This window comes from Triplophysa dalaica, chromosome 15 (genome assembly GCF_015846415.1).
Source record: "Triplophysa dalaica isolate WHDGS20190420 chromosome 15, ASM1584641v1, whole genome shotgun sequence".
NCBI classification, from domain to species: Eukaryota; Metazoa; Chordata; class Actinopteri; order Cypriniformes; family Nemacheilidae; genus Triplophysa; species Triplophysa dalaica.
Window position 1 is genome coordinate 22,789,576 of NC_079556.1, and position 14,888 is coordinate 22,804,463.

The 14,888-nt window shown below is 42.5% G+C and overlaps 2 protein-coding genes across 5 annotated transcripts in view; one reads left to right on the top strand and one right to left on the bottom strand.

Annotated features, from left to right (window-relative positions):
- Window positions 1–8,444, bottom strand: part of ppp2r5ca (protein phosphatase 2, regulatory subunit B', gamma a) — an 8,540-nt gene extending 96 nt beyond the window's left edge. The window contains exons 1-14 of one of the 2 annotated variants that reach the window (XM_056767446.1): window positions 8,249–8,444; window positions 5,384–5,583; window positions 4,395–4,505; window positions 4,032–4,124; window positions 3,816–3,946; window positions 3,668–3,727; window positions 3,483–3,591; window positions 3,340–3,393; window positions 3,077–3,247; window positions 2,871–2,998; window positions 1,791–1,892; window positions 1,612–1,684; window positions 1,283–1,399; window positions 1–928 (exon numbers count right to left, since the gene is read on the bottom strand). The exon at window positions 1–928 is cut by the window's left edge and continues 96 nt beyond it. In XM_056767446.1, the coding sequence (XP_056623424.1) occupies window positions 794–928; window positions 1,283–1,399; window positions 1,612–1,684; window positions 1,791–1,892; window positions 2,871–2,998; window positions 3,077–3,247; window positions 3,340–3,393; window positions 3,483–3,591; window positions 3,668–3,727; window positions 3,816–3,946; window positions 4,032–4,124; window positions 4,395–4,505; window positions 5,384–5,583; window positions 8,249–8,312 (1,548 nt within the window). In that variant the 5' untranslated portion in view covers window positions 8,313–8,444 and the 3' untranslated portion in view covers window positions 1–793. The remainder of the gene's footprint in view (window positions 929–1,282; window positions 1,400–1,611; window positions 1,685–1,790; window positions 1,893–2,870; window positions 2,999–3,076; window positions 3,248–3,339; window positions 3,394–3,482; window positions 3,592–3,667; window positions 3,728–3,815; window positions 3,947–4,031; window positions 4,125–4,394; window positions 4,506–5,383; window positions 5,584–8,248) is intronic. The other variant, XM_056767447.1, reaches the window with a different exon arrangement.
- A 3,559-nt stretch (window positions 8,445–12,003) lies between these two features.
- The window catches only part of dync1h1 (dynein, cytoplasmic 1, heavy chain 1), a 33,548-nt gene continuing 30,663 nt past the window's right edge, over window positions 12,004–14,888 (top strand). For all 3 annotated transcript variants that reach the window (XM_056768833.1, XM_056768834.1, XM_056768835.1), the window contains exons 1-6: window positions 12,004–12,347; window positions 12,999–13,086; window positions 13,336–13,509; window positions 13,615–13,870; window positions 14,289–14,475; window positions 14,549–14,820. In XM_056768833.1, the coding sequence (XP_056624811.1) occupies window positions 12,095–12,347; window positions 12,999–13,086; window positions 13,336–13,509; window positions 13,615–13,870; window positions 14,289–14,475; window positions 14,549–14,820 (1,230 nt within the window). In that variant the 5' untranslated portion in view covers window positions 12,004–12,094. The remainder of the gene's footprint in view (window positions 12,348–12,998; window positions 13,087–13,335; window positions 13,510–13,614; window positions 13,871–14,288; window positions 14,476–14,548; window positions 14,821–14,888) is intronic.

Sequence of the window (14,888 nt, forward strand, 5' to 3'; positions counted from 1 at the left end):
AAAAGATCTGCAGGCAGGTCACTGATTCATCACACACACACACACACACACACACACACACACACACACACACACACACACAATGACGTTTTCAAGTTTTCAGGAAGTGCTTCTGTTTCGTTGAATAAAATAACAGAAAGTGAAGAACAATCGATGTGTCTGTCAATGTGCTAATGAGTTCAGCTCAGCATCAAGACTGTGAAGATCTTCTCTGACGTCCACCAAAGATCAAGTTCTCAGATCAACTGATGATGATGATGATGATGTTCTTCAACAGAATCAGCTGATGACAGAAACAGCCACAGCAGCACACGCACACACACACGCACACGCACGCACACGCACACAGGACAGATCTTCACACAGTGATATTAAAATGAATGGATGTTAGGGTGTATGGTTGTTGTTGTTTACACTATAAAGTGGCAGATCTTGCCAGAGAAAGTCCATTAAACGAACACAAACTGAAATCAGTCAAGAGCACATTATGGCACAGAAGTGTATGAACTCATTCAAAGTGTAGTAATTCAATGCGAAGAGAGTTCACACAGATTTCATCTAAAACGCCACAAACATCCAGTATGAAGAGAATGACAGAGACTCGTCTGAGAGTTTTTAAAGGTGACCGTATTGGCACTGACAGCCGTCTCTGCTTCTTCGAAAATAAAACCACAAAGGAGGAAAAGCATGACGTTTCGCCCGCCGTCTCGGCTGATGCTGTGCTCGCTTCCGCCTCGTCCACTCCCCACTGAGATTCAGATGACGTGAAGCTGAGAATGAGACGTGGCTTGGCTTAGTGGCCGTTGTGGTTGGTGAGCATTTCATCGGCGCGCCGGTGCGACTCCAAGGCTTTGGTGGTGAATGAGTCCTGAGGCAAATCAGATTTACGTCTGATGAGCGGACGATCCTTCCTCTGATCTCTCTGCATCTACACACAAGTCAAACACACATCAGTCTTCTCCCAGGACCATGCTAAAGATCTGTCGTCTCTGTTAGATGGTGTGAGGTGGTTTGTGCCTCACCCTAACATTTCACAGAAATCAGATCAAACTAGAGAATGAAGGCACATGAATCAAAGAATCTAAGAGTGGATCCTCTCTGTGTTGCCCATATGGAAAGGCGGCTCGTCTTTGGTGTGAAGGTCTGATGACCGTATGGCCGTTGTTTGTATGCTCGGTGGGAATTTAGAATCCAAGCCAAACCAACGGCGGCTTCTGGACGGCCTGTTTCCATATGGGCATTTCTGCCACAACGTGATGCTCAGACGGATTCTCTCAATTACCTGAAGGCCTTTCTCTTCTACTGTCTTTTTTAACATCTGAACATCTTCTATAAAGGAGGTATCAGTCTCCATTTCTACAGGACTGTTTAGTCCAGACGGATCGACATACAAACCGTACTGGTGGAAAAGAACGTTACCATAAAAACAAAACAGACAGACAAAAAAATGAATGTTAAAGAGAGATAAAGATAAAGATGAAGTCAAAGAGACAGAAGATCATAGATGATTGCTTTATGACATGCTTTATATCAGCACACGCTGAATCATGTTTTATCCTTATACCGTCTCTCACTTTGAAGTCAGCGTGAGTGAGACCGAGAGAATCTCACCTGTGGGTTTGACTTGGCCAGACTCTCGATCTTAATCCAAGCCTCTTCTCTTTCTTTCAACTTCATCTTCTCTCTAAAACACAAACAATGGTTAGCGTTCTATATGATTATATAAAATAAAGATTAAGCAGAACATCATTCAATATTTCTATGGTTTAAATCACAGAGATGTGACTGACTTGTTCTTCTCCGCTCTGAACTGTTGTGTGCAGTCATCAAACAGCTTCTGGTTCATCTCCATGAAAAGCTTTAGTGCGTTGTAGATCAAACCATGGATAGTCCTGCACACAGAAACACGTTCAGTTCATCTCACAGACAAGCAAACTCCAGACCAAACAAACACCAGCACCACAGACTGTCACATATACAGGTGTTGACAATGATTACCATATTCATCATAACTGTCATCATTCATGGGCTGGGTGATATACTTATGCTCTCAGTTTCTCAATGAATTACAGTTAAATGCAGCCACATCTGAAAGCCAGAGGGCGCTCTTGCGCAGAAACTCATAATATGGGAAAATGAAGAGGAACGATTAGTTCCAGGAAATGCCAATGGTGATACTCTATCACTGTTCTTCAAACCTTTTCAGGTATTTTCATGATAATAAAGTATATTTATAGTGATGATGTTTGACGAGTGTTGCTTTTTCAAAAACATGTTATAAACGACTCAATCTCGTAGTGAATTTAAAATTGAGCAGTACTTCTGAGACTGCATTCATTCATTCATTTATTTTTTTATTTATAAATTAGATATTATTTATTAGAATGATCTTACTCGTTGTATAAACACCATGCACTGTGCTGTGTTTTAACTTTTCTGTTTTTTCTGTTTGCCCCTGTAAAGCTGCTTTGAAACAATACACATTGTGAAAAGCGCTATATAAATAAACTTGAAATGAATTGAATACTTCCTACTCATTAAAAAGGCGTAGTTCACAGAAGAGCCGTGCAGAAAACACAGAATTGATTAATAATTCGCGTGAATCACGATATAAATCGCCCAGCCCTTACACGTATGATCATACTATAGAAGTAATTCAGTGTCAATATATCTGGTTTATGATTTTATTAGAGTCACAAACTGCCATTCTATACTCATAAGTGTGTAAAAAACCCCAAACAACACAAAAGAAACAAAATAAAAGATGAATTTGACTGATTATTTGTTTCCTTTCCATAGATACCACAATAATAGGTCAAACGTGGTCAAATCAAATTACACAATGTAAAATAAGTGTGTGTGTGTTCTACTTGTTCCAGTGACTCTTGGAGTTGCGGTAAAGCGCAGGAAACATGATGGGTAAAATCCTGGTGGCGTTGTCACTGATCAGACTCATGATGTATTCATTGTTCCAGTAATAAAGCGCTCTCTCGGCCACCTGGCATCAAATACAAACTTGTCAGGCAATGGCTCATTGATCAAATCTCCAGTTGAATGGCTTTGGTGGAACGCTCACCTGAAAGTGAGGGCTGGAAACACATTTAGCTAACTGTCTGAACAACGGCTCCATCACTTTGACAAACTCTGAAGGCTCGATCACGTCCAGAATCTCCTCCAGTTCATTGAGGAACATCACCTCTTTTGGACTGTGAGTCTTGGGCCAGTACTTCAGGAGAGCCATGACAACCTAGTACACACACACACAACATCAAGGACTTTAATAACAGCACATCAATAACAACACAAAAGCCATTGATTTCCTTCATTCTGAAGTCTCACCGGTTCTGTTAGCGTACTGTCCTTCTCCAAAAACTGAACCACACAGTACGCCAACTAGGAAGAAAAGATCATCAAACACAACCCCAACATGAACTTGCATCTGTAGAGTCCGATCTGAGATCAGATGATGTGTAGTTATTTACCTGAGGGTGATAGACGCTTAGACACTTGACTTTGTGCAGCGGCAATAAAACTTTCAGCAGGAAAATCTTGTGTTCTTCTTTTAATGGTAAAGCAAAACCATTGATGATACTGTCCGACAGAAGAGAGAAGACTGTATCACATGATCATATATTCACATCACACCAGAGCGACGGGAAAGTCTTACCTCCCCAGGATCTCCAGTAGTTCAGCGATACCATTGTGATGTTCAGTCTCATAAATAAATCTGCAGGAACACAGAGAATGTGTGGTGTGAATGACTCTTCTCAATCCATCTTCAAACCCAACGCATGACAAATAAAGAGCCGACTCACCTGTAGAAGATGTTATTGATTTGTTTTCTGATGAATGCACGGAGGCCAAGAAACTTGCCGTATATGCGGTGCAGTGTGGTTTTTAAGAAGTCTCTTTCTCGAGGATCTTCACTGTCAAACAACTCCAGAAGCTGAAATTCAGTTCAGAAACAACACTTCATACTTCATACTCAACTCAAACTTCAGAATCAACAATCAACAGAATACGAGAATTACCTGCATTACAAATTTTTGGTCAATGAACTTCTTTGCGATATTTGGCGTAAAGTCTGGAGACTCTAAAAACCTCAGGAAGAACTCATAAACCAACTGCAACACAAAACAGAAACTTTACTTCAATTTTAGGTGATTTTTAGGAGGTTCTGAAGATGTTTACACGTGTCTGTGGGTGACTTGATTAAACTCGTTCTTTAGTTCTTTCCCTCCCAAAAGCTGCTGTGAGTACAGCGGAGCAATAAGACATTCTGTCAATCACTACTTAGCCCCACCCACTGTAAAAATGCTCCACAACGATTGTGTGTTGTGGCTTTGACATGTAATCAGACACGTGTGACATGCTGACAGGGTTAGGTGAAGCACCTGAAGATGAGGCCACGCTGCTTCAAGAGTGGGTTCATCCTCCTCAGGGTCAAATTCTGCCCCGGTGGGGTTGGATGAGGGCGGCAGACCCCTGAACATATTCACAGTGAACTGGAACACAAGTGAAAACACAAGTCGTTCAAATCAACAGATATGACGGAGAATGTGTGACACTGAACTGCAGCCTTCAAATCAACTTAAATACTTTAAAGAGTACATAACATGAGATCATGAGAAGGACATTTCATGCAGTGTGTAATGTTGGCGTGTGTGAAAGTAAGCACTCAAATGAGCCGTCCCTCGTCTGATTCGCCACCCGCCGCAGATTTACGTCACTACATATACTCCCTACACCTACATTTATCTAGGACTGCCTGCCAAAACCTTACTCTTCTCCCCCAGACACTGTAGCTCAAGGGCCTCATTTGCTGTAGACCAATCACAGCGGACTAGACCATCTGACCAATCACATGACACTAGGCTGGCGGGAAGGAGGGGATTACACAGATGATTCCCGGAACTACTCATTTGAGAGTCAGTCGAGACGTAAGGTAAGAAAACTGCATATTATTACGAAATAATTGTGTTTTTACACCTTCTATGTACATACACTTGTTGTTGGACACTCCAGAAACCAGACTTGGACCTTAAAAATGTCTAGTTATGCACTCTTTAATGAATGATATTTACAGATCATGGTGTCGTGTATAAAGAAGGAAAATGTACATCCATCGGTCTGTTTTCACAAAATAAACTGGTTGAGAGTAATATAAGACTCTTTATCAGCTGGCTGTTCGTGATCCCTCACATGACGAGAGCACATGAGCTGAAATAGATTTACGTACAAGCCTCACACACCACATTCTGCTAATGATCACAGGTGTGGTTTGTGTGTAAGGGAAGTCAAATGATCGCAGGAGGAAGTTAACACAAACCTCCTCCTGTACGATCAAAGCTCACGGCTCGTCCGAGAGCTCGGTGTGACTCACCATGTGCACCACCTCCGGGTAAATGGGCTCCGTGATGACATTGCGATTGTGTGTGATGAACTCCACCATCTCGCTGAGCGCCGCCCGCTTCACCTCCTTCCATTTCAGATCGCTGAGAGGATCGGACAGGAAATCAAAGAGAACACAGCACTGACGTACCTTCTGTATGAAGAGCTTCTCCTGCTCGGCCGGAGGAACATCTGAAACGGCATCAAGACTGAACAATTAATTATCGTATCATCTTCTCACAGACCAGAACACAGAAGTGCATTATTCAGAGGAATCAAGTGTTCATGTGATACGAAACAGAGCGATCAGTCGCCTGCATGTAGATCAGCGTTGACCTTTCAGAAGAAAGCAAACATCACACTTATCACAAGGTTATTAATAATAACATCAGCGGCTTTTATATCAATATCTCCTTCAAACATTCATATACGGCTCAATGATGATCAGATCAGAAAACGCTCAAATAAGCCTGTTCCCCTTCAATCATGTGCTCATTCAGAGCAGATGTTTGCCATCAAACCCTTCTAAACAAGATCATATGGATCATAAATGTTGTTGTGAAGGAAACAAAGCCATGAACTGACACTTTCTGTTTTCTTACATGACACTTTAGCCAGACGTGTGTTTCAGCACCAGATCATCAAATAAGATCATGTACATCATCCAAACACAAACACCACCAATGAATGAAGCAAAACTGAATGTGAGCCACACAATCCCTCTCACTTCATACTGATAGGGTTACATGACACACTCAGCAGACAAACACACGCTTACTCACATACACACACACACACACACACACACACACATACTCAAACACACACACACGCACACACACAGTAACGAACACACACATGCACACTCACTCACATACACACACGAACACACAAACACTCATGAACACACACGCTCACTCACACGACACACATCAACACACGCACGCACACTCACGAACACACACGCACATGAACGCACACTCACATGACAGACACACACTCACACGACACACACACACATACGAACGCACAGTCATGAACACACACTGACACACGCATGCACATTCAAGAACATACACACATGAACACACACACTCGAACACATAAACACGACCACACAAACACTCATGAACACACACACACATAAACACGACCACACAAACACTCATGAACACACACACACATGAACACACACGCACGAACACACACAACACACGCACACTCACATGACAGACAGACACACACACTCACACAACACACACACATGAACACTCACACACACATGAACACTCACACACGCATGCACACTCACACACGCATGCACACTCACACACGCATGCACACTCACGAACACACACACTCAAACACATAAACACGACCACACAAACACATGCTCACTCACATGCCACACACATACACACACAACACTCGCACATGAACGCACAAACACGCACGAACGCACATTCACGAAGACACACACAGTCACAAACACACACTGACACACGCATGCACACTCACACACGCATGCACACTCACGAACACACACACTCAAACACATAAACACGACCACACAAACACATGCTCACTCACATGCCACACACATACACACACAACACTCGCACATGAACGCACAAACACGCACGAACGCACATTCACGAAGACACACACAGTCACAAACACACACTGACACACGCATGCACACTCACGAACATACACACACAAACACACTCACTCAAACACGACCACACAAACACATGCTCACTCACACGACACACTCATACACACTCGCACATGAACGCAAACTCAGAAAACACATGCACGCACATTCACGAAGACACACACACATGAACACACACACAACACGCACATGAACGCACACTCACAAACGCAACACACATGAACGTCCGCACACACAACACATGCACACTCACTTGACAGACACACACGACACACAGTCACGAACACACACTGACACACACATGCACACTCACGAACATATACACACAAACACTCATGAACACACACACATGCTCACTCACACGACACATACACATGAACACACACGCACACTCACGAACACACACACATGGACGCACACTCACATGACAGACACACACACTCACACGACACACACACACATACATACCAAGTTTATTGTTTATAATGTTTAGTAACATACAGATAGTAACAGAGAAGTTTATTAAAGATAGAATACATGAGAGTATTGCAGTATCTCCTCAATACGAGGTACAAAACATACACAACTTCTGCATGGTTGTAAGTTAGAGCTTGTAAGCACTTTGTGTGTCAAATTTTCCATGGGACGTGTGTTAGTAGAGATACATTATAATCAGTTTCTATATGTTAATATGACATAACTAATGATAAGACATCAAAATGAAACCTTCAGTTGGAAAGCTAACACTTCTATCAGATTTGATCAGATTGACATAACTATGAAGTGACGTTCATAAATGTTCATGTTCATTCACACAACCAACAATTCAAACACACAATGTTATCGACTCATGATCCGACTGTTTCCTCCTCGTATTTAAGAATAAAAGAAACAAGAGACAAAAACAACACACACACACAGAGTCTAGCGCTGCCTGTGACATCACATCCTGTGACATCACTGCTGGTCTGAAGGGGGGATGGGTAGAAGGCAGTAAACTAAAGCGCGCTCTCTGTCTCTCAGTGATGTAGTCAGAATATAAAGACTATAACGGAGAGAAATGAAGCTGAAGCACAGTCAGCAGCTGATGAATAAACAAAGTGAATGAATGAAGAGCATCAGATGACCACAGTCCGTCTGATCACAGCCATCCGTCTGTCCGATCACTCTCTCACTAACCTCTGAAGTGCAGCAGAGCCACAGGCGGGAACGGCCCGTTGGAATTAGGAGCATCTACACCCATCCTACCTCAGATGTCCCGCATGAAAGTGAACGCACTCACAGCAGGACACAAGCCTCCATTTTAACACAAAACCTCCAACAGAAACGAAGCGGCGGCTGCTGCTGCTAGAGGAACAACCGATCTGTGATGTCAGCGGGGAGGGCGTAACCCATTGGTTCACTGCACCCGAGAGCGATGACATCATAAGACTGCCCGTCATAGCTGATGACTATTGGTTAGGAAGACACAGGGGCGGGACTAACGACCACAAAAGCCCCGCAGCGGTGGTGTCTGAACAAGACTCATCTGTTAATCTTCATGAATGTCTCTGTTCAGAGCAAAACTAATGTTCCAAAGGACACACATTTAACACTACTAATACAACACTTTCATGTTTGATTATTTCAGCACAATTTCAAGCCATCTGCTGTACGTATGTTATATAAATGCATGTCATCCAAAGAAACTAACAATACATTTAGTGTGTAGAGTATGTACTGTAACCCATACACCCCATACGGAGGCTGCGTGTGGCCTCTGCACCACCAGGGAGTCCCTTGAGCACCGAATCAAAAACACGATGGTAAACAAGACGCTCTTTTTATAACTTTAGAGGCATCGTTTCGAAATGTCCTTTATAACCTTTTTAATACTTCATTGCTTTAAAGACTGTGACGTTCTCGGACATCATGCGGTGCGCGGCAGGTAATGACATGCGCGTGATGTGCCTCCACATGTGGGTTTAAAAGTTCGGACTCGGAGCGGGAAACAAACGCCAACAACGCAAAGCAAAAGAACAAGAGGCATGTTTCTACTATTTTAAACTCCTATTTTTTTGCCAAATTATTCAATAGCATAAATTCAGTATTTGTCCTCTAAACTGGCATTAAGTTGCTTGACGTTTGACGTTTGACATTCTTGGATTTAGGGACCGTCTCCAAAGTTACATTCACATTAATACACGTTTCTAACTTCAGCAGCATTTAAAGGGAAATCTTAGACCACAAAACCATCTGTACAGTGTTCATGTGGGTGTCAGCTATAATGCACACTTACAATAAACTGTCAAATCAAATATCAATATTGCTATGTACATTAAACGCATCTACTATATGGGCTTATACAAAAGATATATGATTATTTAAAGCTCAATAGCATTTAGAGGGAATGACCCACCGGCCCAAAACCAACTACAGTGTTCACGTGAGTCTCCGCTATAATGCACACCACTGCATTTGGTTTGCCCATGATAATATGTCATTTTTAGTGCGTTCCATCACATTAAGAGAAGCATTGATGTGTTTTCGTAAACTTGGCAGTATTGAGTGAACTATATTTATCACGCTTTATATTTGTTAATCGCTCATTTGGTTGGTAAATACTGTTGTTTTTACAGCTGGTTCCAAGCCACGTGTTAATTAAGGTTAAGAATCATTTACTTGTCAACCTAAGTTTCAATTTTATTTTAGAATGAATTGTTTAGTCTTTCAGTGCGTTAATTGATTTAAATTGTTTATTCCTTATAGTTTACAGTTATGTTTATTTCTAGTTTGAACTGTTATGACAAGTTTTGCTTTAGTGCCCCAGATGTCTGGGATAGGCACTGGGACAGCACACTCTACACATGACATACAATATTTCTGTTCTCAGGTTATTCAAACACAAGACTGTGTAAAGGAAATTCTAAACGCTATTCTGTTTTCCATGTGTCTTACATCGGGCACACACTAAAAAATGAGTTTCTTACTTCATATTTTTGTCTTGTTTTCCAGCACAAATATGTCATGATCTTGAGTGAATAAACATCAGCCAGTGGGGTAAGACGGCAGGAGGATAATGTATCACTGAGATTCAGGGTCAACATTCATTTGTATCCACTGAGGTCTAAATTATGCATCACTCCACATCCGTTCATTAAGAGAAAGACACGAAAGCCTGCGAAGCAGCAACTCTTCATCTATAGCCTCAACTGCTGCTCCGAATCCACAAAACAAGGACAGCAAATGATTAGAATGACTCAAATGATGTCATAGTGTCAGCAGAACAGCAGAATCATGCTGTGTAATGATCAGAACATGCTTAATAATGACACACAGAATTTAAAGCTACAGTACGTCCGTTGCGTTGGAGTGTGTTTGGTTTCATCAGTCACAGATGTGCGTGTGTACCTGTCAGGTGGGACAGTGTCAGGAGGTCTCTGTTGTTGCTGATGGAGAAACAGGAGGAGCTCAGTCGGCGGTGTTTCTTCAGCGAGCTCTGAGCGGACGTGTGCTTCACGCGCAGCAGTTGTGTGGTTGGGGCTGAACTCTGTGAGAATGAGATTCAATGAGCAGCTTCTCTTTACAGGCCGGACTCATTTATGTAAAGAAGCGGCACCCGAGAGGCTGCTGGGCTCACACACGCCTGTTTTAATGACATCAGCCACTTTCCACTCAATCCACTTTGTTTTCACACCACTCAACACATTTTCTTATTGATGTCAATAGTTGTACTGCTTATTTTATTGAGCAAAAGTTCCTCAGTGAAAATTCCTTTTGTCACACAGTAATAATGAAATGATGTCCATCACCTTCATCCCAGTTAAATATATTCATGTTGACAGATATACAACCACACAAAACTAAAAAACATCTCACAAAGTAAAAATCTAAAGTTACCTGTTTTTCAGAATTCTGTTTGTCTCCATGATGTTTGCTAGAACTTCTGCTGGATCTTACAGACTGAAAACACAGGTTTACATATAAAAAAGTACCATTCTGACGTAAATATTTACATTTAGTCTTTTATCAGACGCTTTTATCCAAATATAGCTATATAGATGGAAAAGTGCTACCTTGTCTTTCTTTGACTTATTCGGCATCGTGTGTGACAATGACTGTGGGCTGTCCTGGGAGGAGCCACATCTAACCTGCGCGCGCGCACACTCGGTGCGTTCCAAACGGGATTTATTTCCGAAGGGACATTCGGGAAGGGAACACCACACAAAACGTCGAAAATTAAGAAAAATTATGTTTTTATTGCTCCTTTTGCCAACTGAATTTTAAACGGACACACTAAGATATACAATTGCGCTTTACCTCTATAGAGTTAGCACATCAAGAGATTTATGCATAGGGATGATGATCACTTTGGAATGGAGCGCACGGACTGTCTCATACACAGCAACTAAAGACATATTTCGTTAAATAAAACATAACTCTACTCAATACTAACTACAGCAGCGCTTTAATGTTATGTATGAATTGACTTCATAGGGACTGTACTCATGTTAACGTACCAAACAATAGGGTGGACTCAGAAAGAAGGCCTACTAGGGAAGTCCAAACTTTACAAAGCAGCTGCTGACTCTCTGTGCACAAATATAACTCTGTCAACATGTCTTCGTAAAGTTCTGCTGTTTTTATGACCTATATTCAGCATTACACAGAAGGGTTTCAAATTCTGAGTAAAACTATTTTCAAGAAGACAAACACAATAAAGACATTATTAGTAAAATGGGCCGGGCACGCGGAAGATAACTGTCGAGTCATATCTACAACACAATGACATTACACTGCTGCAGAGAAAGACGGGCTGCATGACGCTTGACACGTGCGCTATGTTTCTGGGTATTGTAGTTCCCTTCTCAACTTCATTTATTTCTTTGATTTGGCCAAAAACTACATATCCCAAAATCCTTTCAACAATAAAGTTTCCGGCTTCGTTGGGCGCTGGTCATTACGCTGAGGTGTCAAAGACAGTGTTACAGCTCGCGTTCTCTTCAGATCTAACGTTGGTTTTATTGTGGATTGTCTAGTTCGAAAATGTCTGACGGTGGGGGAGGAGACGACAGCGGCGGCGGGATGGAGGTTTCTGCGGCCGTGCAGACTGTAGCGGACGCGTCTGTTCTGCAGAAACACATCCGTAAGCTCGTGCCGCTGCTGCTGGAGGATGGCGGGGATGCGCCCGCGGCTCTCGAGAGCGCGCTGGAGGAGAAGAGCTCGCTCGAGCAAATGAGAAAATTCCTGTCAGATCCGCAGATTCACTCGATTCTAGTGGAGCGCAGCGCGCTTAAAGGTTCAAACTTCATATTACATTTAACGCATCTCAAGGGTAAAACACTAACATACATCGTAAAAATGATGTTAACTCATAGTCCGCAGGTTTAATAATAGAGCTGTTGACAGTTTGTTATAGAATAATGTTAATTGGCGTTGTTTTATATGTTATTGTTATATTGTAAGATTGGATGATGACGTGCTTTGTCCAAACACCCCACCCTGTCTGTGTTGTTGGTGACGTATGTCAAAATAAAAGTTCAGTAATAAAATAATTAAAATAATAAAATAATGAGCACAGATAACACATCTGATTTACTGTGATGGATGAGAGGCGTGTTTGCTGCACTGCAGATATCAGATCAGTGACATCACGGTGCACGCAGTCCGATTTAAGTTTGTATTTATGTTGTGTACTCTTTGTTCCCTCGTTATGTTATCTGCGGGTTTTCTCTTGATTGTAAATATAATATTTGATTTATTCTTGCTTGTATCTGGAGTGCTGTTTGTTTCTCTACTGACTGCAGGCAATGACACACACCCACACACATGCACACTTGATTCTCTGTTGATCTGTCACATGTTTTCATTTGCTACTTTTCAAATAAAAGTGTTGAATGTTTAAAAAAAATGAAGGACTGTTGTTTTAATGGTGACATTTCGACTGCAGAGGATGTTGGAGATGAAGGAGAGGAGGAGAGAGAGGCCATTTCATACACCATCAGCACTGACATCCACTACAGACTCAAATCCAACAGGTAATCAATCAATGTCTTTATTTTCACATGCCACAGCTCACTGTCTGTCAAACATGTTTTTGGGCTGTGATATCTCTCTAGGATATTTTATCCTTACAACCTTGAGAAAGTTTTATGCTAGTCAGTTAAAATGGTCAAAGTATATCTTAAAAGTTTAGATTAAACTGACAATCTTTTATATGTATATGTTAGACAAACAAGTGTTTCACTGTTGTGCTGTGGCTAACAGAATCATGGTGTGTCTTGCAGCCTTGCTTTGATCAAGCGCACTGGAGTCATCGATGCAGATAAGCCAATATCCACTCTGGTGCGAGTTCTGACGCTCAGCGAGGATTCGCCATATGAGACTCTACATTCTTTCATCAGTAATGCCGTTTCTCCGTACTTCAAATCCTACATTCGGGAGTCTGGCAAAGCAGACAGGTAACATCATCTTTGAGCTTGTTAATAAGGGTATATAAACATACAGTACATGTGTAAATATATAGAACCATTTTTAAAAATGGTGCATGTGTGTTTGTGCCTCAGAGATGGAGATAAGATGGCTCCGTCAGTGGAGAAGAAGATCGCAGAGTTGGAGATGGGATTACTCCACCTCCAGCAGAACATCGAGATCCCAGAGATCAGTCTGCTCATCAACCCAATCATCACTAACGTGGCCAAACAGTGCTACGAGCGAGGAGAGAAACCAAAGGTCACTGACTTTGGTAATAAAGTGGAGGACCCGACCTTCCTGAACCAGCTGCAGTCTGGAGTCAATCGTTGGATCAGAGAAATCCAGAAGGTTTGGCCGTTGTTTCTCTAACTGTATAAAGGCCATAGTATAGTTCCCTCAATATGCGTTTGCGTGGGACAGCGAGCAGTGCGCATGACGCAAGTTTCATCATCAGAATAGTATGTGCACTGCCGGAATTTTATTACCTCGCGTATAAAGTACGCACATGTTACGCATTCCATTTCTTGCAGTATCTACCCGGTGGCAACTGGGTCCTGAGAGAATCGATTCAATGTAGTTAAAGAAAACCTGACCCCTGTAGGCACGGAGAGATATTGCGATATGTCGTAATGTGTGTGCGTCAAAACCCATGTGTATATGAGTCAATAGCAGTATACTTTGTAGGGCTGTGCTTCGGCTCCACGTGTCTTCAGGCTTAAGTCACTATGTTCTGCTGTTGTTAACCTGTGAACAATTCCCCTCACAGGTCACTAAACTGGACCGTGACCCGGCCTCTGGGACAGCCCTGCAGGAGATCAGCTTCTGGCTCAACCTTGAGCGTGCCCTCAATCGTATACAGGAGAAGCGTGAGAGTCCGGAGGTCCTGCTCACCTTGGACATCCTGAAGCATGGCAAACGTTTTCATGCCACAGTCAGTTTCGACACAGACACCGGTGAGACGTCGTGCCGTGACCTGTCTTAAGTTCTATTGTGATGATGTCATTGATCTTTGTGTGTGTTCTCCAGGCCTGAAGCAGGCCGTTGAGACCGTCAACGATTACAACCCTCTGATGAAGGATTTTCCCCTCAACGATCTTCTGTCAGCCACTGAACTCGACAAGATCCGGCAGGCGCTGGTGGCCATCTTCACCCACCTTCGCAAGATCCGAAACACCAAGTACCCCATCCAGCGTGCTTTACGTCTGGTGGAGGCCATCTCCAGAGACCTCAGCTCACAGCTCCTTAAAGTCCTGGGCACTCGCAAGCTCATGCATGTGGCATACGAGGAATTTGAAAAGGTACCAACGATGTTCATGGTAGAACTTTGTTCTGCTGCATCGCACCTGTAGATGATGCTTCATGGTCC